Raw genomic sequence first — 22,229 nt, 5'->3', positions numbered from 1 at the left:
GAGAAGGGCTCAGCCCTCCTTCACTGACTCTGGGTGGCCTCTTGGACCCTGCGTGATCTTTGGGCGTGTGGTGACACTCGGTGGGGTTGGCTCACTTGGACCTTCAGAGTGATCGCCCTCAGCTAACTTGGTGCAGATCCTCACCTTGGCCTTTGTTCCCCTCAGACGACACCTCTTTTGTTCTTCAGCACAGAGGATCCTGGGCTGGGCAGGAGGGTGGCAAGACTCAGGGAGCTTGGCCTTGGTTCTGGCCTTCTCGGCGGGGTCTGGGGCCCAGGTCGGGGAGCACATGTGCTCACAGAGGGCAGCAGGCACCTTAGCGTGTGTTCCCCTCCGTGGGTACAGGAAGCACCTTGATGATCGTTACTGAGTACATGAGCCATGGGGCCCTGGACGGCTTCCTCAGGGTGAGTGGCCTGGGCCCTGCGGGGTACTGATGACCATGATATTCTTGGTCCCTCACTTTTCCCTTTGGTGGGACTTGGGGTTGGCCTCATTCCCTATAAAGATGCCCACTGACCAGGCTGACCTGGCAGGTCACATGGCAAACTGAAGCCCAGAGAGGGCCAGTTGACTTCCCTGGGGTCACCCAGCAGCAGGGGAAGCGAGAGTGCAGCCTGGCCTCGCTCTCCTCTCACAGCGGCATGAGGGCCAGCTGGTGGCTGTGCAGCTGATGGGGATGCTGCCCGGCCTGGCGTCGGCCATGAAGTATCTGTCGGAAATGGGCTACGTCCACCGGGGCCTGGCGGCCCGCCGGGTGCTGGTCAGCAGCGACCTCATCTGCAAGATCTCTGGCTTTGGGCGGGGACCTCGGGACCGAGCAGAGGCTGTCTACACCACCATGGTGAGGAGCCCTTCCCTCGGCAAGCTGCCCTGGAGTCCCCATCTCCCCACATCCCCCTTCCTGGCTGTGTCAGGGTCACTCCTGCCCCTCCATCCAGTTGTCTGTGCCAGTGTGGGCCTCGCCTGCGGTCAGCCTGTGGGCCTCCCCTAGATGAGCAGCCGGGGAGACGGCAGGTGGGGCCGGATCTGTGGCTCTGCGGGTGGGGAACCCTGGCTGTGTGACCTGGCCCCTTCCTGCCCCTGACCTGCCTGCCTGCCCGCAGAGCGGCCGGAGCCCGGCACTGTGGGCCGCCCCCGAGACGCTTCAGTTTGGCCACTTCAGCTCCGCTAGTGATGTTTGGAGCTTCGGTGTCGTCATGTGGGAGGTGATGGCCTTTGGGGAGCGGCCCTACTGGGACATGTCTGGCCAAGACGTGAGTGACACCCGTGGCTTCTGCTCCTTGCCTTCTGATCCTGTTGCTCCCTGACCTCTGCCCATTAACCCTTGACCTGTTAGCCCCAGGCCCCTCTTCACTGTCTACTTGCTTCCAGTCCTGCCTGGTCACCACTTGAGCCTTCCTTGGGATGGGGTGAGTGTGTGCATTGGGGGACCTAAAACCTCCTGTCTGCCTGCCACCCCCATGGCCTAGGTGATCAAAGCCGTGGAGGATGGCTTCCGGCTGCCACCCCCCAGGCACTGCCCCTCCCCCCTGCACCGACTGATGCTTGACTGCTGGCAGAAGGACCCAGGTGAGCGGCCCAGGTTCTGCCAGATCCATGGCCTCCTGAGCAAGATGGTGCAGGATCCAGAACCCCCGAAGTGTGCCGACACTACCTGTGCCAGGTACAGCTGTCACCTCGCTTGTCCCAGGTACATTCCCAGGTATCTCCAACCATACCAGACGTAGCAGAACTCTCACCTGTCCACGAATGCCCCCCCCGCCCCACCACCATGTACAAATACAGCTGCCCCACCTGTCCTCCCCCACCAGTCCAGGTACGACTACTCACTCAGGTACCCCAGATAGATCTAATACTCCCACCTGCCTTAGGCATGTGTAACTTTTCATCTTAGTCACTTCTGCTTGTCCTGGGTTTTGCCCCACGTATCCCAGGTACAGTGACCACATACATAAATGTGGTAATAGTCCTAACATATCTGTAGTTCCAATAAATAAGTGAAATTAGTATTAGTTGTCCCCAATACCAGTCACTTCCCAAGCTCTCCTAGGTACATCCTACCCAAGACTGTCGCAGATACTCCCTTTACCTGGCTCCTATGCAGCTCTCTGCCAACCAGAGCATCGTGAACCCTCGCCTGCTCTGAGAATACCTAGAACCCTGTGTGAGCCAGGCTGTCGGAGGGCTCGGCCATCTTCCCCTTCTCCTGGCCATTCTCAGACGGCCTTTCCTCAGGAGAGTGACCAGGTCTGGGCCCCAGGTCCCTGCTGTCGACTGACCACTGCGCCTCTGCTCCCCAGGCCTCCCACGCCCCTGGCGGACCGTGCCTTCTCCACCTTCCCCTCCTTTGGCTCCGTGGGCGCGTGGCTGGAGGCCCTGGACCTGGGCCGCTACAAGGACAGCTTCGCTGCCGCCGGCTATGGGAGCCTGGAGGCTGTGGCCGCCATGACTGCCCAGTGAGTCTAAGGGGCCCGGGGGCCCTGCCCCTGCCAGCATGGGAGGCTCAGCCGGTCCTGATTCCGGTTGCCTGGCTGGGCAGGGGGTGGGAGGGACAGCAGAAGGTGGGGAGGAGCCAGCTGGGTCTGACCCACCCTTCTTCTTCTTCGCAGGGACCTGGTGAGCCTGGGCATCTCATCGGTGGAACACCGGGAGGACCTCCTCAGCGGGATCAGTGCCCTGCGGGCCCGGGTGCTCCAGCTGCAGGGCCGGGGGGTGCAGGTGTGAGCGGCCCCACTCTTTCAGGCCAGGACCCCAGGGGGCTCCAGCCCCCAGCCTTGCCCAGGACCCCCGCCAGCTGCACTCCACCCGTGCGGAAGTGAGCTCCCAGAGCTTGTGTGGAGCCCCGGTTTCCTCCATTTCCCTGCCTTCTCCCCCAATTTCCCCCAGTCTGAGCACCTTGGCTGACTCAGTCCCCCTGGAAAAAAGGTTCAAAACCTGGGGAGGATCCCTGAGATAACAGTGGGAGGAAATGCAGCGTCTCGGAGACCAAGGTGGGCAGGGGCAGGGAGGAAGACATAGCTTTAAATGGCCCGATTCATGCCCTTCTGTCTTCCATACCCACTGGGGTCTGGGGCCTACTGCAAAGGGTGCCCCACTTTCCCACAGACCATTGGCCAGCAGGCAGCACAGGTCCCTGATGGATGGGCTCCTGTCAGTGCCCACAGCTGCCTGGCCGCCAATCCTGATGGGCCATGGGGCCTCAGTTCCCCGTATTCCAGCTGGGCCCTGTCTGGACACTGGTCCCGAGGCCCAGGCAGGCAAAGGTGGTGCTGAGCTCAGGGGCTGGACCCCGAGGGCCCCGGACTTAGGAGCTGATTTCTGCTTCCCCCACCCTTGAGCTGACCATTCAGGGTGAGGGTGAGGGTTCCGGTGTTCCCCTGAGGCCCCACTAGGTGCCCCCCACCCCCTTTGCTTTCCTTTTATAAACTCACCGGCAGGACATCTGGGAAGAGCATGAGGAGAGTAGTTTTCTCCCCGGGGCCCCAAGAGCTTTGCTCCCCAGACTTGGGGGATGAAGACATGACTCTCAGAGACGGAGCTTCTCTCTCTAACAGGCCGGTCCAACCCTTACCGTACAGGTGGGGAAAATAAGACCTGGTGAGGAGTCGGGGCCAGAGCTGGGGTTGAACCCATGTGCCCAACTCCCGATCCAGAGCCGAGGTTGGCTCTGGAGAGAGTCATTGGTCCTGCCCTGTGTCACCAACACTCTTTCCTGAGGCAGCCCAGGGGTACTCTGAGGTGACCCCCTCTTGCAGCAGGCTCCATCCCCTGCACCCAGCCTCCCGTGGAGTACCTCCTCCCTCTGGCCCCTCTTCTGTGGGGCTTTGGCAGAAGTAGTCGCACTGAGCTGAGTCCAGAGTTCCTTATCCAGGAAGGCTTCCCAGAGGCGGGGGTGATCGTGAGGGCCAGGGCTTTTGTGGCACAGAAGGAAGGCAACTGGGTCTGGATAGGGTCACCCCTGACCTATGCCTGCTGTGGTCTGGCTGCGTGTGGGTCGGGTGGGATGGGGTGGGAAGGAGACAAGGGCTACAGGAAGGGGCGAAGGAGACACAGCCGGCCCTTGGAGGGCCCAGACGAGGCAGGGAGGTGAACTCAGGCTCCAAGAACTACTACACGTCGCCCACGGGAGACCTTAGGGCCTGTGGGCCGGACGCTCCTGATGTGTGTATGTGGAGGGGTGTCTGGAACGGTTCCTCGGCTGAGAGTCTGATGCATCCGTTGAACAGGAGGAGCGGGGGGAGGGCTCTTTCCTTAGGGTTGGTGGAGTTTTCCGCAGGCCAAGACGGAGGGCCTAGGACAAGAGGAATCTAAGCAGAGGGGCCAGCATGAGAAGGAGCCTGGACGGTGGGAGATGCAGCACATCTTTGGGGAGTGCTCCGTGGTGGGGGACGGTGCCTCGCAGCAGTGCCTTTGGCCTCATTCTGCCAGCAGGGCAGGCGTCCCCCCACCCCCGCTGTCCAGCTCCTGAGCACCTGCCCCAGCTCAGTGTCCTGGGGGGTGCTAGGGGAGGCCGAGATATTTCTTCTACCTGTGACAGAGCTGGAGGGTCCCTTGCCGGTGCCCTCCAGGCCCTGCCCCGTGGGAAGTCTGGACAGGACATGCCAGCATCCCGTGGAGGGAGCCTCATTCCCATCTCCAGCCTCATCAGTCACGCCCTGAAGGTCAGAGTCCCCTCCTCCTCCCCCCGCTGTTCTGCAGAGTCCCCTGGCTGTGTTGGCAGGACTTTGGTGTCCAGGGTAGACCTCCCTTCCACTGAGGAGTGAGGTCCCAGCATCCTGATGGGTCCCAGGCCTCAGCCCTGCACAGGTGCCGGCAAGATGCAGGCTGACGGCTCCCTGGGAGCCCTCTACAGATCTATTTTTATATGGACCTTATTCACTGGATAGAGAGGTGGCCTGCAACCCCCCAGCACCCATATCTGAGCCCATCCAGGGAGGGAAGGGGCTGGTTGGTGCGGGGGGTGGGGAGTGGTTCCTTTGACTAATTCTGGAGGTGTTTTTATAGTTCTTGGGTTCTATATGCAGGACAAAGTAATAAACACTTGTCTGGTGTGGTGCCTCTGTCAGTGACAGTTGCTTAACTGTTAAGTAACTTGTGTGGGAGGGTCTTGCCCCCCCTGCCCCACCACAGGGGTCTCCAAAGTGTGTGTCTGAGATCTCTGGGCAAGAGACACATTTAGGAAATAGATGACAGGACAGTGTGATCAGGGTTTACCCTAGGGGCGAGCACTGGGTGGCTTCCCCGAGGGGACAACACTCCGTGGAGGTGCCATTGCCGGAGATGGACCACGTAAGGGGAGGGGGAGCAGGTTAAGCAGCGATGTGGGAAATGACGAGCTCAGTTTTGGACCAGGCTGCAATGTGTGTCTGACACTGTGAATAAACGATGCTTAGGTGATGTCCTAGCACAGCCTCCACAAGAACTAGCTCTTCATATGACTAATTGAACCTAACTGTTCATAAGGCAACACATTTGGACTTCTTTCAACAGGACGTCCCAAGTAGGGCTTTTGGAACGATCGGGGGGGCCTGTAGGGCAAAGAACGAAACTACTGTTCATTGGAAACTCCCCTGGTGAGGGGAGGGTCTCATCCTCCCTTCAGCTCAGAGCAGCTCTGCTTTTATTCGCTTTATACACACAGCAGAGGCTACAAAGTAAACTGCTCACGGGGATGAGGTAAGAATTCTTTTGAATGGGAAGAGGTCTCTGAGGGCCAAGGAAAAGTGCTACACAGCTCCTCTGACTGTGGCCCGTGTTGCTAGATATTTTTGGGTGGCTAGTGACTATTTTTGTGAAATCTCACGATTTTTAAATTGTTAGCAATTAATTTGAAAAGACAAAATCCAAACAGTGAAAAGCGTTTGCGGCCCTTTTTGGTCTGTGGGCTGGCAGTAAGGTTTGAATTTTCTTTGCCGCATGCCAGCCCTGTGATAGTTCAGCCCATGCCTTAAATCCTGGGATGGGGAGCTCATTACTGTCTCCAAGCCAACTCTTATGTGGAATGAAGGACTGCTCCATCTTTGTCATGTGACTGGTATCTATTAGGGACCTGTTACATACTACACATGCCCTGCAATTGGGTCTAGGCAGTAGTGCAGTTGGATCCAAACTAGGGTGAGGGTGGCTTTGAGTAAAGAATGTTGGATCCTAAGTGTTTTCTTGATGTCAGGCTCTACTTAACAACAGTGTACCAGACAATGAAGGAAAAGGTAGAAGCCTCAGCTTTGGTGACTTAATCGCTTGAAATGAGTAACCTCTACTCTAAATGCTGTCACTGACTGAAGGGCCCTCTCCCTACTGTCAACACCGATGACCTGCTGAACCGTGGCCCCAGTCTGTCTTCTCTTCCGCCGTGAGCCCCACGTCGATCGTTTCGGCGAAGAGCGATTCCAGGAAGGCAGATCTGCCAGAGCCTGGAGCTTGGGAAGTGAGAAGCACGATCACTGAATCACCTGGGCCCCTGCTTTGTCCCTGGCCAACGAGACTTGCTACACAAGTAAACTATAGATACCCTAGATACTGTGCCTCCATGATGTAAATTTCTAGCTCATGGAAGGAAGATGATGTTGGGGAAAAGCTTCTTGGGCTAGGTTACCCGTGACCTGGATCTTGGGGAGAGGACCCCCTCTTCAGGTATCAGAGAGGTTCTGCCTGAAGTAAAGGTTTTCGCATCTTCTGAGGAAAGTAGCTGCTGGCAGACCCCCACTCCAATAGCTGCAGCTCCAAAACTGTCTCTGGTCCAGGTAGCACAGCTTGGAGATGACAGGCAGGCGGAATTATCAATTAAAAACAAATCCACAATTTATTGAAAACAGGTACCTTTCAGTAGCTCTGATTAGAATAAATCAGCTTACAGATACCATGACTCAGGAAAACAGTATGTACAAAAGTCTCAGGAAAGGGAGAATAAAACAACTTGAAAAGAACACATCTTGAACAGGACTGGACTAGAATGGTCGTGTAGGAAAATAATACAGAGTACAACAAAGAGCCATACACAGAACACTGTGCTCTCAGGCTTGGGGTGGGGACTCTCAGCTCCCACGTTCTCAGACCACATCTAATGATTCTTTGGGGCACAGGTGCTGGCTGGAGCGCAGCCCACGTGACAGCCCACGCCAGGGCAGAGGCCAGACGTGAGGGACGAGGCCACCAGGCAAGCTACGCCCACTCCCCCGTGACCCTCAGAAGACAGAAGTGCTCTCTGCAGTCTACAGGCCTGGTGGGGACACAGGGCCACGGACAGCAGAGTTCCTCTGCGGCCAGTCATGTAAAAGCCCCTGATTAACCTAAACCCTACAGTTCCCTTATCCAGATTCCCACTAACTGGACTAACCAGAGAGGCAGAGGAGTAAGACATGGAAACTGCCCACAAACCAAGTTTTGGTCTTTGGTAAACAGGGATAATACAAAATACTAGTCTATGAGTCAGCTTGAAACCAAACTACTGGGCATGGCAGGTGTTAAGATTGCAGAGCCCTGTCAGTACCCACCACAGGAGGGAGGGGATGTGTGCAGTAGGGGAGATGTTTCCTCCTGTGGTCACTGCTGTGACAGGTCCTGGCCCCATCTGCACAGTCCTTCCCAGCTTCCTGGAGCCGCCCTCTCACGGAGCTCACTTCTCTGAGCCTAGCTCCCAGCCTCAAGCACGCACAGGGCGGGAACACCAGCTGGAGCGGGCTCTCCGGTGAGGGCGAGTTGGCAGTCTTCCCGAGAACATGAGGCTCCCCTGTGCAGCCCCAGCTGGAGTTAGGGCAGGGCGAAGAGGACGTGGAGCTACAGCAGGCAGAGGCGGCAGCTCTGAGAGCAGGAAGGAGAATTCAGTTGGGAGAATGGCAGGAGGTTTGGACTGTATGGACACAGAGGCAGTGTCTGTCATCTGGGTTGGGAGGTGCCAATAGCAACATTTCCTGAATTCTCCAAGAGGAACGCTTCTCCCTGCTCTGGAACTTCACATTCAAACAGACAATAAGCCGAAGGGAAGAGGTGTCTTCAGGGTCCCAGAAGTGCCCATTGAAGGTCCATCCTGTTAAATCTAGCTTCTTGGACTAGCAGCCTCATTTGTGAGTCCGTATGCTGCTGCAGATTTGAGCAAGACGGCTCTGAAAGGAAGAGGAGAGAGGCCCTTTAGAGAGGATGAAGCTGGGCAGGCTTGCCCACTTAGCACATAGTCTACTCAGGTAGCACTGGCTTTGGGGCCGGGCTGGTCTGAGTGAATCTCAGCCCTCCATCCTCTATTGGTAACATGAACAAACTAACCTTTCTGGAAGGCAGCTATGCTCTCCTCTATACCACCAACGCAGACCGAACTAACCTTTCTGAATCTCCATTTCTCATCTGAACAAAGGAGCAAAATACCATCTCAAATGAGACAGTGAAGGTATAATTTGGGAACAGCAATGCTGTAGGTCCAGCTAGATGACGGATGTCACCAGGTCCGGGGGGCTGGGCATGTGCCTGATCTCAGCACCGGCCTCTGTTCTGTACAACATGTTTGGGAAAGTAGCTCCGCCCATCCCCTTACTTGGATGTACCCTTCACAGACCTCCCCCCAGAAGCGGGGACCTACAGCAGTCACGTTTGCACTAGGTGTTCCCATCCACCAGCCAAAATCAAAGCGGAAGGGACCGGGGAGGCCCGTCTGACCAAAGCTGAGCTAATTCAATTCTTCCTCTTGAGAATTTAAATAAGACTGAAACTGGACTGTCCGCGTTGGGCAATGGAGCAATAGAGTCAGAGCTGGGCGTGTGGCTACCCAGATCCACATATTGACTCAAGGTAAGGGAGAACAGAACCAAGAGCCTCGTGGAGAAGGTTACCCGCTGAGTGGGGGAAGGACGGGGTGCAAGAGAGGTGAGAGCACGGGCCCCAAAGACAGAGTTGCTAAAGGAGCTGGTGCACCAGAGCGGAGCCCCATCCACTCCTGGCACTGGTGGTCCCACCACTCAGAGGGCCTGCCTGTTCAGTGCTTTCTTAGATTCTGTGGGATTCCTGGTAGCGAGCTCCTCACCCTGTTCCCGAGCTGTTGTGAGGAAGTTTCAGTTCCCGGGGGGTCAACTGTGCCCTAACATACAGGCACCAACTGCCTGAATGAGGCAGGATTTGATTCTCTTGTGGAAATTCTGTGGCAGGCACTCTGGTTGGACCAACGCTCAGCATCGATTTAGGGACAGAATTGCTGCTCAGTAAGCAGGACAACAGTCAAAATCCCTTGGGGGAAAGAGGCCACACAGTTGTAAGTGTAAAGCAGCAGGCCAGACCCAAAAGGCAGTCCTAAGTACGGCTAAACCCAGAAGGCTACTGGAGGCCTCCTGTGTGTGGAGAGGAACCCGAGACTTACAGAGAGCTTCTTAATGTTTCCCAAGGCCTCTGGATCCAGCTGTGCGATATCAATCCTCTGCAAGTCACTGGCCAATAATCGCATGCTCTGTGTGGAGGGGAGAGGGTTAAAGTGGCACGTCCCTCAGGGCGGGAACCTCCACCCAGCAGCCCAGTGTGCTCCGGGGCTCCCTTGATGTCCTGCACTTGTGGAGAGGGATGGCAAGGCAGGCAGGAGAGGAGTTAATCCGAAAGAGACAGTGACGTCGGTGTTTATCACTGGGCCAACAGCTGGATCAGCTGAGTATAAGGGGTGCACGTTAGCTTAGAAACGCCCTGCAGACCTCATCTGAGATAAACCAACCCCTCCGTCCCAGGAGCCGAGGTCAGCAACTTGCTCTGCCTGCTTCAGACCCCTCGAAGCTACAGAGTGGAAGACACAGCTCGAGCTCCCCTTTCCAGACTAAGCACACACGCACCCCGATAGTACCCTCCTCTGCACGCCCTTTAATATCTCCCTTACTGCACACATCTCATGTTATAGTTAATTGGGAGCCTAGCTTGACTACTGAACTGCTCCTCAAGGGCAGGAATGTCTTCTACATCTTGAACCTGCTACAAGACGGATGGGGAAATGTTAGTGGATGAACAAATGAAACCCAGAGCTGGGCAAGGATCTTCCCAGTCTGGAGCTCTAACCTGCGAGAGGAAATGGTTCTGAGTCCTACAGATATGTGGATATCAGAAGCCATGCAACCAAAGGGACTTTGGGTTTTGGGAGAGAAGTGGGTGATGGACAAGAGAAAGAAATGCTGAGTAAGCAGCACGCCATGGCCTGATCGCCTTCTGGAACACTTACCTCTCCGCCTCCCACTGGCACAGTGAGGAATATCTCTTTGCTGTCAGCAAGAGGACTGCCATTTACAGAGACATTGTAAATCCGCTCTCTGGCTGCTGGAGTACGCAGGCCTGGGGTCTTGAAGACCCTATAAAGTGGGAAAATCTCTGTAAAGATGGCTTGGCAGACTGAATGACACCAGGCGCTACGAATCCTTCCAAACCCCGTCTGGCCTCAAGCTGCGGTTTTCAAATCACACATTTCTAAGAAGGCGCATTCTAAATTTAGGGTTAAAAAGCAGTATTGACTAAACAGCTGGAGGAAGGAGGCTGAGATAGCAAACATACATCTAGCGAGAGTTAATTCTTAGCCATGTAAATGTTAGGTCCAAAGCTCCATATGGATACCTGTCATCCATCCATCCATCCATCCATCCACAAAGTCAGAAATAAACTGTGGTTAATATATTTCCAAGAGTGGCTAAGCGCTTCCATCAGGAGGACTTTTCCAGGGTCAAAGTTGGATGATTCAGAGATTACGTCATTATATTAATTCCCAAAGTGACTTTCTCAAGACCTTTAAAATGCTGCCATATATTTTTCCCTAAATGTCTTTTACTATATACTCATGTAAAAAAAAAAAACAATAAGCAGTTAAGGAAGAGAATTAGAAGTAGGAGGTAAGTCTTCCTCACTCTCCCCACTCCAGATAACCACTCTCAGTTCCTTACGCGTCCTTCCAGAAACTGGCTATCAAATGGGGTCATCTAGGACACGCTGCCCTGCCACCTGCTTTGGAGATGCTTGTGATCATGAAGCTCTTCCCCATCAGCACATGCGGATGTACTTATTTAATGGCTATACTCCACGTCCTATCTAGTTGACCAGCACTATGGAAGGGATTAATTTATGCTGTAAGAACATCCTTGTTTATACTGGTCTCCCAAAAGGTGGTGTCCATTTTCACTCCTACCAAGAGTATGGGAGAGTACCTACCAATTTAAAATAAACTTGATCAGAATCGGAAAAGACCAAAACAGTCACTAGAGGCCTCCTAGTCATCAGAGACAGATAAAGAATCATTTTGTCACCAAAAACACGCAAACCTACACTCAGGGGAGAGGCATTAGGAAACCCAGGCGGTTACCCTCCTCTGTGAGGGCTTCCCGGTATCTTCTTAAACACCCTTCTTTTCTGGCAAACATCAAATGTTGGGCTCCCACAAAAATCCAAGTGCTGCTGTCAATACTCACCTTGAGTCAAACCTGGGTGTTGGGCCCGGAGTTGGTTTCACCATAGACAACTCCAGTCGGCTCACAGCTGGGGTAACAGTGGCACAATGGTTTGACCTACAGGTGAGACATGACCGTTAGGTACGCCAACTCTCAGGTCCAGGGATGGCAGCCGCAGAGGCAGGTAACACTGACCATGTCAGAGCCTATCCTGGGCACGTTACACACATTAGCTCGTGCAGCCCTCCTAACCACCCTCTGAGAAGCACCATGATCCTCATTTCTGGATGCAGAAACTCAGGCATATTGAGTTAAATAACTTGCCCAAGATCATACAGCCAATTAGGGCAGAGCCAGAACTCCGAACCCAGGCCGCCTGCCTCCAGAATCTGACTTATCAATCAAGCTAACGAATGAGAGGAAGGAGCCAGCCCCTCAGCACCCTGCAGGCCCCCTAGCTGGAGCTCCTGTCCTCCTGCCAGACAGCTCCCACTGCCCAGGGAGAAATGGGAGGAGCCCACCGCTTCACAGACACACGCCCCAGTGACTACTTTCCTGAGCCTGTTAAGAGGCAGCCCCTCCCCCCAACTCCCAGCATAAAGAGTTCCAAGTCTACGGTGACTCATTATTTAGCAAGAACAGGAGGAATCTTTTTTTTTTTGCGGTACGCGGGCCTCTCACCGTTGTGGCCTCTCCTGTTACGGAGCACAGGCTCCGGACGCGCAGGCTCAGCAGCCATGGCTCACGGGCCCAGCCGCTCCGCAGCATGTGGGATCTTCCCGGACCGGGGCACGAACCTGTGTCCCCTGCATCGGCAGGCGGACTCTCAACCACTGCGCCACGAGGGAAGCCCGAGGCGGAATCTTTTAAGAAACTAACTACAGGTAGGTGACAGCCACTTTGTGACCGACTGTGGGTAGCTCTATACGTGGACTGTCAGGTAACTGAACAAAATATGCAGTGCTTACTCTGTGTTTCTGGGTCTTAATCTCCTCATTTGCATAAAAAAAAAAAAGGTGGGGGGGAAGATAGAGAACGTGGGCAGAAGAACCAGAAAAGGTGTTGGGTCAGACGGTTTCTAGAGGCCCCTCCAGCTCGGATACTGGAGGATTCGATGATGTGAAGCTCAACTTGAACACAAGTCACAAAAGCCCTTTTACCACCTATTTCTGCCATGATGAATGTGGTTCTCCAATAAAACCAAAAACACATCTAAATCTGGAAAACCTGTTACCTTTTACTTTTGCCTTTTCCTTGTATGGACTGGGTTCTCTTCTTGGATGGAGGACACCTTTTAACCTGAAGTCACAGGCAAATGAAACTGAGGTTACAAAAGGCCCTGCAAAGGGGAAAGGTAAGGGAGAGGGGTACCAGCTCTGGAAAAGAAAACTAATACCGAACATCAGAAGGTCTATCTCACAGAATTCACAGTGACTTAAATAATTCTCAACATAATTGATCAACTAAGAATCTATACTGCCTGAGTCTTCAGAATAGAGGCCTTTGACTGAGAGTAAAGTAAGTGTCTTCTGGACTGAGTACAGCCTGGCTGGTCTCCCCACCCCACTCCCACCCCCTCACAAAGTGCTGCTGTGACGGTCACTAAGGGCACCCAGGTGCCCAATCCAAGGAACCCTCAGCAGTCCTCACCCTTGCTGAGTCCTCGGAGGTACCTGACAGGAATCACTCTTTACCTGCGGACACCCTCCCTTGTTTCTAAGATCCACCCACCTCCCCACTTCTCTGGCTGGCCCTCTGCAGGTTGCCTCACGAGCTCCTCTTTCTACCTTCCCTCCTAGGGTCCATCCTCAGCCTCCCCTCCACGTTCTCCCTGTACAACCTCATCGACTCCCTCGCTGGGACAACCACCTAAAGATCTGGGAGTCGTTGTCTCTCAGTCTCTTACTTCTGCCTGAGCTCCAGGCCGAGATTTCTGTCAGGGCGAGCTGTCCTGGAGAAGTACTGAACACTCAGCAGGCCAAACAACTGACACAGGGACTGCTCCCCTTAGCCCTACCCCAGCACTCCTCCTCCTCCTGTGCCCCACATGCCACCGGATGGCAGTTCCCTAGACTAGAAACCACCTAGCCGTCTCTGGTTCCTCCTTCCATCTACCGATCTTGCCTACTCTCCATTAGAAAACATCTCAGAACCATCCCTTCTCTTTTTACAGGGTCAGTGCCTCAGTTCAAGAATTACAGCAGCCTCTGCATGTAAATCAATGAAGTTAGAACACACCCTCACACCATGCACAAAAATAAACTCAAAATGGCTTAAAGACTTAAACATGAGACATGGCACCACAAAAGTCCTAGAAGAGAGCATAGGCAAAACATTCTCTAATATAAATTGTACCAGTGTTTTCTTAGGTCAGTCTCCCAAGCCAATAGAAGTGAAAACAAAACTAAACAAATGGGACCTAATCAAACTTACAAGCTTTTGCACAGCAAAGGAAACCATAAAAAAAAAGGAAAAAAACCTACGTAATGGGAGACTATATTTGCAAATGATGCGACAGACAAGGGCTTAATCTCCAAAATATACAAACAGCTCATACAACTCAACAACAAAACACAAACAACCCAATCGAAAAATGGGCAAAAGACCTTAATAGACATCTCTCTAAAGACGACATACAGATGGCCAGTAGGCACATGAAAAGACGCTCATCATCATTAATTATTAGAGAAATGCAAATCAAATCCACCTCACACCGGTCAGAACGGCCATCATTAAAAAGTCTACAAATAAATGCTGGAGAGGGTGTGGAGAAAAGGGAACCCTCCTACCCTATTGGTAGGAATGTAAGCTGGTACAGCAACTATGGAAAACAGTGTGGAGGTTCCTCAGAAAACTAAAAGATAGAATTACCATATGATCCAGCAATCCTACTCCTGGGCATACACCCGGACAAAACTGTAATTCAAAAAGATACATGCAGCCCTATGTTCACAGCAGCACTATTCACAATAGCCAAGACGTGGAAGCAACCTAAATGTCCGTCGACAGAGAAATGGATAAAGAAGATGTGGTACATATATACAATGGAATACTACTCAGCCATAAAAAAGAACAAAATAATGCCATTTGCAGCAACATGGATGCAACTAGAGATTATGATACTAAGTGAACTAAGAGTCAGAAAGAGAAAGGCAAATACCATATGATATCACTTATATGTGGAATCTAAAATATGGCACAAATGAAACTATCTACAAAACAGAAACAGACTCACAACATAGAGATCAGACTTGTGGTTGCCAAGAGGGAGGGGGATGAGGGAGGGAAGGACTGGGAGTTTGGGATTAGTATATGTAAACTATTACATATAGGATGGATAAACAACAAGGTCCTACTAAATAGCACAGGGAACTATACTTAATACCCTGTGATAAACTGTAATGGAAAATATATAAAAAAGAATGTCTCTATGTGTATAACTGAGTCACTTTGCTGTACAGCAGAGATTGGCACTACACTGTAAATCAACTAAACTTCAATTAAAAAAAAAAAAAAAGAATTACAGTAGCCTCCTGAATGGTTCCCTTGTCTCTAGTTTTTCCTCTCTCCCATTTATCCCGAATCCTATTCTGAAATACCTATCTGGTCATGTCATTTACCAAGACTTACCTCATGAAACTGCAACTTTCAAGTTTGGCACACAAGACCATTCATTTTCTGGCCCCTGCTCTCCCCAGATCACCCTCACAGTTTACACCCCAGCCATACCAAACTGCTTCCTGTTCCTTAAAGGGCACTTTCATTCCTCTTCCTGGAATTCCCTTCCCTTTCTTCTCCAGCTAGTGAAATCTCACTCATTTTAAAGGCTGTGCCCAAGGGTGCTGGGGGAGCATACTGTATTTTAAGTATTTCCTTTTTCTCCTGACAGGCTCCAGCCCTGAATCTGAATGCCTACTTACTCTTGCAGTTTGAGGATTCTTATTTTCATTTTCTTCCTCTTCTTCTTCCTTTATCATGTCATCCACTTGCATCACCTTTCGTGCTATAAGAAAGTTTTAACAGAGTGATATTTCTCATGGGAATAAACTTTTATGCATTCACATTTCTTATAGGAAATAAAACTTATGCACTCTTAGGCTGTAATCAAGAAATAGATCCAATATAAAGATGACTTTAAAAAAAAACAGAGGGTTTAGACAAAAAAGAGGGTCTCAAGAGTGGTTAAGAAACCCCATATAATGCTTTGTACGGCAGCCCAGCATTCTCACTAAGAGTGCAGACCCTGGAGTCAGACAGCCTTGAGCTTGAGGCCTGGCCCTGCCTCTGACTCGGTCACATGGCTTTCATGGTGATCATCTAAAAGGGAGGAGCCACTTCATAGGGATATGATGAGACCTGGAATGTGTGCTCCACAAAAACACGGTCTTTGTTATTCATCCCAAACCCTAGAATTGCGCCTACTGTATAAGTGCTTATTAAATATTTGTGGGACGAATGAATGTAAAGTCCCTTGGATGGTACTGAACACACTATAAGTATTACTATTTATTATAATAAAATACTATTTATAAATAATAAATTATTACAACTATCATCTTAGAAGGAAAAGGGATATGAGGGATGTTTAGGATGGATGATAACGGAGGAAATAATACCAATTTTTAATATTTAAGGGGTTGTCATATGGAAGACAGCTCTATGGGACCTCAAAGAGCAGAACCAGTATCAATATGTAGATACCACAGGAAACTCTGGTTCAAAATTAGAAAAAACGTTCTAACTATTACAGCTGTCTATCGATGAAAGGTAGTCTCACTGCTAAATATGTACAACCATGGGCTAGAAAATCCCAAGCAGGGATTCCATAGAGAAATTTAATTATGGGAGGAGAGATCAGACTTAATGACTTTTAAGCTTTTTTTTTTCTCCCTGACACAAATAAGAATCTAAGTATATTTACCTTAAAAAAAAAAAAAAAAGCTTACAATGTAGTTGAAGTCCAGTGGTCGAGAGGACACAAAACCAGTTTCTACTGTTGTTTGACCTGGGTCCCAGTGTGTTCAGTTCCCAGTGGTGAAATCGGAAGACTAGCCCCCCACACCCCCCACACCAAATAAGAAAAAAAAAAAGTGGAATTCAAAAGAGAAATTGGACATTACCTAAATGTAGAAATAACCCAAAGCGACCTAACAGATTGCAGATTTGCAGCTAAGGAACTAACTCTAGGAACACCCAAGTCCAATTACGTCACGAACCTTGCTGGGGCAGGCCTGGAATATGACACTAGGAAAGGTGAAATCCCATCATGCTGTCTTCATGCTACAGGACAACTCTGATGGAAGGCAAGCTGGAACAAGAATTGGACGGTGTTTCTGGCTTGGCCCAGTGGAGAAGGTGCCTGCTTGGTGGCAGCCCCAAACTCCAGGTCTTGGGTCAGGTTCATCCTCACTGGAGTTTGGATGCATTGAGCTACTGGAGCTTAATGACAGTGACATCACGTCCATAACAGAACTCACCCTGGCCTGAGTCTATGCTCACTAATTACAACCCAGCTTCCCCCAAACTTACCCTTTAAGATAGTGTTTCTCAGAGTGTTGGACGTGTATGTGAGAGAATTTTCCACAGATGGGTCAGTGAATTGAGCAACATGGAATGACATGCTTAGACACTTGGTCCTTTCACAATGCTCTTTGAACCCTTCTGATCACATCAGGGAGAGTCTTGGCCGGCACTAATGTGTCTTGTAACACCTCTCCAAACCTTGCTCACCTCTCTAACTCAGGGAAGCAAGCAGGCAACACTGTTTGGTTTCCAGCACAGCTTTTGTTTTTCTTCTTGTCACCTTCACTTTAGCTCACACATTGGTCTATAAGAGTTCAGTTAGTTATCAGTCCTGCATATCATTAACTGGAATGCAGAGGCTAAAATCAAATTTTTGGATTTGCAAGACTGAGGACCAGGCATTAGAGGGAAGAGGTTCCTCCAGTGAGGTCTCCCCAAGCAGCCAGCCAACCACACTAGGCCTTCATTCTCTCAGTTCAACAAGGGGTTTGAAAAGTACTCACTTTTGGCAGATTTCAGGGGTGTCTGAACAGCTTCTGCTGTTAGTTTGTTTATTTCTGTGATATCCAGGTCAGCCTGTAATGAACACAGCCAGAAAACAAAAGGTATATTCCATCAAATATGAGGAACAATATTTTAAGATTAAAAACATAAATTAAAAAACATATTCTTGGGACTTCCCTGGTGGCGCAGTGGATAGGACTCTGTGCTCCCAATGCAGGGGGCCCGGGTTCGATCCCTGGTCAGGGAACTAGATTCCACATGCATGCCACAACTAAGAGTTCTCATGCCACAACTAAGGAGCCCATCTCCCGCAACTAAGGAGCCCATGAGCTGCAACTAAGGAGCCTGCCTGCCGCAACTAAGACCCCACACAACCAAATAAATAAATAAATAAAATATTAAAAACAAAATAACCCAAAACATATTCTTTGATACATACAAAAGATTGTTAGTTATAATACAAAATATTGAACTTCCATAAACCCACCATACTAACGAAGGCCTAAAACATTGCCAATTACTTGCTTCTAGGCTATGTATTTTTCCCTGTTCTATTTCCTTGCCTCTCCTCGAAAGGTGACCAGTCTCCTAATTCTGTCATTCCTTAGAGATAACCACTGTCATCATTCCATTTGCTTGAAAGAAAGTGTGTGTGTGTGTTTCTCCACAAATAGTGTATGTGCTTAAACAATATTTTGTTTGCTTTGTTTTTGATCACTATTCGGGGTTGTAGTTAATTTGTTTCACTGCTAGTAATATCTATCACGATGGATTTGTCCAATCTCCTCTCAACAGTATTTTGCTATTACAAACACTGTTACTTGAACTGTCTTATACATGTGTCTGATGCACACCTGTCCAAGTTTTCTCTTGGCTATATACTTAGGGATGGGGCATTACAGGGTTGTAGGGTACACAAGTGTTCAGCCTTAATATTATGCAAAATTGTTTTCCAAAGTGATTGTACTTGTTTACATGCCAGGAGCAAAACAAGTTCCTAATGACCCATATCTCTACCACACTTGATGCTATGTCAGCCTTCTCATTTTTTCCCTCCAGCTTTATTGAGGTATAACTGACAAATAAAATTCTAACATATTTAAAGTGTACAACATGAGGATTTGTGATACATACACATTGTGAAATGATTACCACAATCAAGTTAATTAACACATTCAGCACCTCACATAGTTACCTTAAAAAATTTTTTTTTTTATTTTTTAAAGTCTAGAGGGCCAAAAGTTTTTCTACTATGCCCCTGGGGCCTCAAAAAGGCTTCCAGTCGCCATTCTAATTAATTTGTTCCAGTGGTAACTATATGTATGGGAATAGGCAAAAGCAGGCATGGTTCACAGGCCTTTTCTTGCAGGGCATGTGTAAATACCAGAATAGTCGTTACAGACTAGGAATGACACAGGTTTCATCTCTGGGCTGGCAGAGACTATGTGGAGTACTCAGACGAGGATTCTGAAGCTGTCAAGGCTTAGCTTAGAAAGTGCTGTGCTAGACAGACGAGTGCTGTCTGAAATGGATGATGGAATGGAAAGTGGCTACTGAACATTTGAAATGTGGCTGGTGTGTCTGAGGAACTGAATATTTTATTAATTTTAATTAATTTAAAGAGCTACACGTAGTTGGTGGCTACTGTTAACAGACAGTGCAGACCTAAACTCTTTATTCTGCCTCATCTAGCAGGCCAGGTCACCGTGTAATGATGCAGGGGCTTAAAGGAACTTGGACTTTAGGCTTCCTACTTCCCCTGCAAAGGTCCGGGCAAAGAGCTGCAAGGAACCTGCCAAAAAAAGAACTACCTCTCTTTATAACCTTGAAATTATCTGGGCTTCACGTACTCAGCATTTGACAACTATAATTTTTTTGTTGACACAGATAGTTCCCCTCTGGAACCTCTTCCACAGTCAGCCCACTGGTTGAATTTTTGTGAACAGACTAACTATAAACTAACCAACAGTTCAAAAATAGGAGAAGTCACTTACTGTTGCTGCTTCCTCCAGCGCCCGCTTGTTTCCTCCAAGGGCTTTGAAAAGAACGTTTTGTTTAGTACTATCAGATTCTAATAACTTAAATAATAAACCGTCCTCCTAATATGACCACTTACCTTTCTTACACTTGACCAGATTAAGCCCTTGATCCAACACTCAGGAGCCTTTACAACCTAGTTTAATTTCTCTCCAAGCTTGACTGTTCCCCTCATGGCTTATTCTAGGTTCCACCACACCAAAGTGCCTGTTATTTCCCAAATGTGCCACTGTCTCTCATGACTCAGTGCCCTGGTACTTATTTCCTCTGCCCGAAATAATCCTCTGCACCCAAAAAATTTCTAATTCATACTTCAAAACTCAGCTCAAACCCAAACTCTGCTTATTTTTCTCTCTCAGCAGATCGCTGCAATGTGCTGAGTTAGTTGCTCACTATCGTCACATCCAACAACTACTCAAAGCTGTAAAAGTGCCCTGCCTTGAACTGAACTCTTTGAGGACAGAGATAACACCCATAGCTTCTGGCAAAAATATGTCACACAGGGCTTGCCTGGTGGCGCAGTGGTTGAGAGTCCTCCTGCCGATGCAGGGGACACGGGTTCGTGCCCTGGTCCGGGAGGATCCCACATGCCGTGGAGCGGCTGGGCCCGTGAGCCATGGCTGCTGAGCCTGCGCGTCCGGAGCCTGTGCTCCGCAATGGGAGAGGCCACAACAGTGAGAGGCCCGCGTACCGCAAAAAAAAAGAAAAAAAGTCGCACAGTAGGTATGGAGTAAATGTGTACTGAATGAAGAGGTCTTTGCAGGTTTAGATGTAGAATAAAAACTTAGGTTAGGTCCTCCGGCTGGAAAAACTGGTAGTATCTCCTATAATAGTTAAGAACTCAGGCTTTGGAACCAGAATGCCTAGGTTCAAGTAGACTCTGTCACTAACTAGCTTATGAGACTTTGAGCAAAGTAAACAATCTCTGTGCTTTAATCTCATTGTCTATAAAACAGGGATAATATTAACAATTAATATGGTTGTGATGAGGATGAAGTCAGTGAATATATGGAAAACACTTGTACAGTGCCTGTCTGCCATAGAAAGCGCTATATAAATGCGCTCATTGACCACTACTCTATTCTCTTTTGTAGTACTCATAATTTAAAATATATAATCATGTCCAAATTTTAAAAATGATCCTTCTCTACTAACTTGTAAGTTCCTGGAGGCACGGACAACGCCTGTTTTATTTCCCAATGCATCTTCAGCACCTAGCACTGTGCCTAACACATGCTCAGTGAGTATCTGCAGAGATGCACAAATAGGTTAATAAATAAAAGGGGAAGTCAAAAGCATCACTGAACGTCTACTATGTGAACAGAACATGCATTTCTATCCAGGAAGGAGGCTATATACTGGGTAATTAACAATAAGGAAAATAGTAAAAGTAAGGGTGACCCAGCAAAAGGACAGCCTTTTGCATTTTCTTGGACATTTAGCAAGGGGGTGGGCAACAGGCTGGGATTTTTCTCTGGCCAGGAAAACCCTTGAGTCCTGGCACTTCACAATTTGATATGCCCATTTTTAAACTGACATTTTCCCTAAGCTGCAGGAAGAGCTGCTTGGGATTATCCTTCCAACGGAGGTCTGGTAATAAACCAAGCCATTCACTCATTCATTTTCAAATGGTTGGATAAAATATCCCCCCCCGTCCCCCCAAAAAAAAGTATTTCATGACACGTGAAATCTATGTCAAATTCACATTTCAGTGTGTCCATAAGTAAGTTTTTATTGTAAAACAGCTATGCCCATTCATTGCAGCTGTTTTGGAACTATAACAGCAAAGTTGAGTCGTTTCGACAGCGAACCCTCTGGCCTACAAAGCCTAAAATATTTATTATCTGGTCCTTTAGAGAAAACGTTTGCCTGCCTGCAAAGGTAGATGAGGGTAAGAGCTAAGGAGAAAAGCAAAGCCGGGAGGTGAGACAGGGAGTGGGGGGAAGGAGGAGGGCTGCAGTTTCCTGCAGTGATCTTGGAAGACCTCACTAAGAAGACGAAGGCTGCCATGGTAACCACAGAAGGGCTCCAGGCCGAGGCCTGGGGAAAGACTAGCAGCTCTTACCGAAGTAGTCGAGCCAGTTCATCTCGCGCAGCGCCTTGGGGAGTCGCAGGATCTCGATGTTGTACAAGTTATCCATCTCCTTGAGGAGGTTCTGCCTGTCTGACTGAATCTGCTTGGATCGTATTTGCACTGCGAGAGGGCAGAGCGGACGGGACACGGGTCACCCGGCGAAGGAATGCGGCCTGGAATCCGTGCTGCCAGCGCCCCAATCCGCCAGCACCCCGCGACTGCCCCAGGTGCTAGCGACCACCCGGGCTCCGCCCCTTACCTTCACGGTCGAAGTCCTTAAGAAAAGAGGCGAGCTTTCGGCTCCGTACCGAGCTGGTCTTGGTCACCCGACTGCCGCCCTTCCTAGCCGGAGCCATGGCGCTTCGATGGAGGCTGCGGGGAAAGGGGGCCGAGCCACAAGGCGTCAGCGGTGCAGACGGGCAGGGACAAGGGGCCGCCAGGGTGAGGGAGAGGGCGGAGGGCACCCCAGGGGCTTTGGAGGGGGACTCCTGCCCTTCGGGGCCTGGGCATAAAAGATTTGCGAGGCACCCACCTGTGGGTCCCGAAACAGGGGCTGAGAAAAACCTGGCTGCTTCAGCCGAGAGGGAGCGGCTCCGGGGCTAACTGGACGTGCGACCGCCGCCACCAAATTCAAACTGCCACAGGCTGACCAATGAGAAGCCGCCGTCTTAGGAGGATCCCACAATAACCAATCACAGGGA

The 22,229-nt window shown here is 50.0% G+C and overlaps 2 protein-coding genes across 2 annotated transcripts in view; one reads left to right on the top strand and one right to left on the bottom strand.

Annotated features, from left to right (window-relative positions):
• The window catches only part of EPHA10 (EPH receptor A10), a 40,173-nt gene extending 36,215 nt beyond the window's left edge, over window positions 1–3,958 (top strand). The window contains exons 12-17 of the mRNA XM_032641585.1: window positions 346–407; window positions 641–844; window positions 1,107–1,256; window positions 1,473–1,666; window positions 2,304–2,459; window positions 2,613–3,958. Of these exons, the coding sequence (XP_032497476.1) occupies window positions 346–407; window positions 641–844; window positions 1,107–1,256; window positions 1,473–1,666; window positions 2,304–2,459; window positions 2,613–2,727 (881 nt within the window). The 3' untranslated portion in view covers window positions 2,728–3,958. The remainder of the gene's footprint in view (window positions 1–345; window positions 408–640; window positions 845–1,106; window positions 1,257–1,472; window positions 1,667–2,303; window positions 2,460–2,612) is intronic.
• A 2,828-nt stretch (window positions 3,959–6,786) lies between these two features.
• Window positions 6,787–22,170, bottom strand: CDCA8 (cell division cycle associated 8). The gene is made up of 11 exons (XM_032614979.1): window positions 22,061–22,170; window positions 21,788–21,900; window positions 21,520–21,648; window positions 19,412–19,452; window positions 17,417–17,489; window positions 15,311–15,393; window positions 12,625–12,689; window positions 11,412–11,507; window positions 10,181–10,307; window positions 9,344–9,430; window positions 6,787–8,105 (listed from the first exon to the last, which is right to left on the bottom strand). Exons 2-11 carry the CDS (start codon window positions 21,882–21,884, stop codon window positions 8,061–8,063), a joined length of 843 nt encoding a protein of 280 aa, XP_032470870.1. The 5' UTR covers window positions 21,885–21,900; window positions 22,061–22,170; the 3' UTR covers window positions 6,787–8,060.
• Window positions 22,171–22,229: the final 59 nt, after the last annotated feature.

Source organism: Phocoena sinus, chromosome 1 (assembly GCF_008692025.1).
Source record: "Phocoena sinus isolate mPhoSin1 chromosome 1, mPhoSin1.pri, whole genome shotgun sequence".
NCBI classification, from domain to species: domain Eukaryota; kingdom Metazoa; phylum Chordata; class Mammalia; order Artiodactyla; family Phocoenidae; genus Phocoena; species Phocoena sinus.
Note: the sequence above shows the minus strand (reverse complement) of the source record. Positions and strands in the feature narration are given on the sequence as shown.

What these genes read in the sequence shown, in the direction of transcription:
- CDCA8 (XM_032614979.1), bottom strand. Translation starts at nt 21,884, where the DNA reads ATGGCTCCGGCTAGGAAGGGCGGCAGTCGGGTGACCAAGACCAGCTCG. An exon ending in GAACTGGCTCGACTACTTCG is followed by an intron (nt 19,453 to 21,519) that starts GTAAGAGCTGCT and finishes TTCTTTTCAAAG; the next exon opens with CCCTTGGAGGAAACAAGCGG. An exon ending in AGAATCCTCAAACTGCAAGA is followed by an intron (nt 12,690 to 15,310) that starts GTAAGTAGGCAT and finishes CTGTGACTTCAG; the next exon opens with GTTAAAAGGTGTCCTCCATC.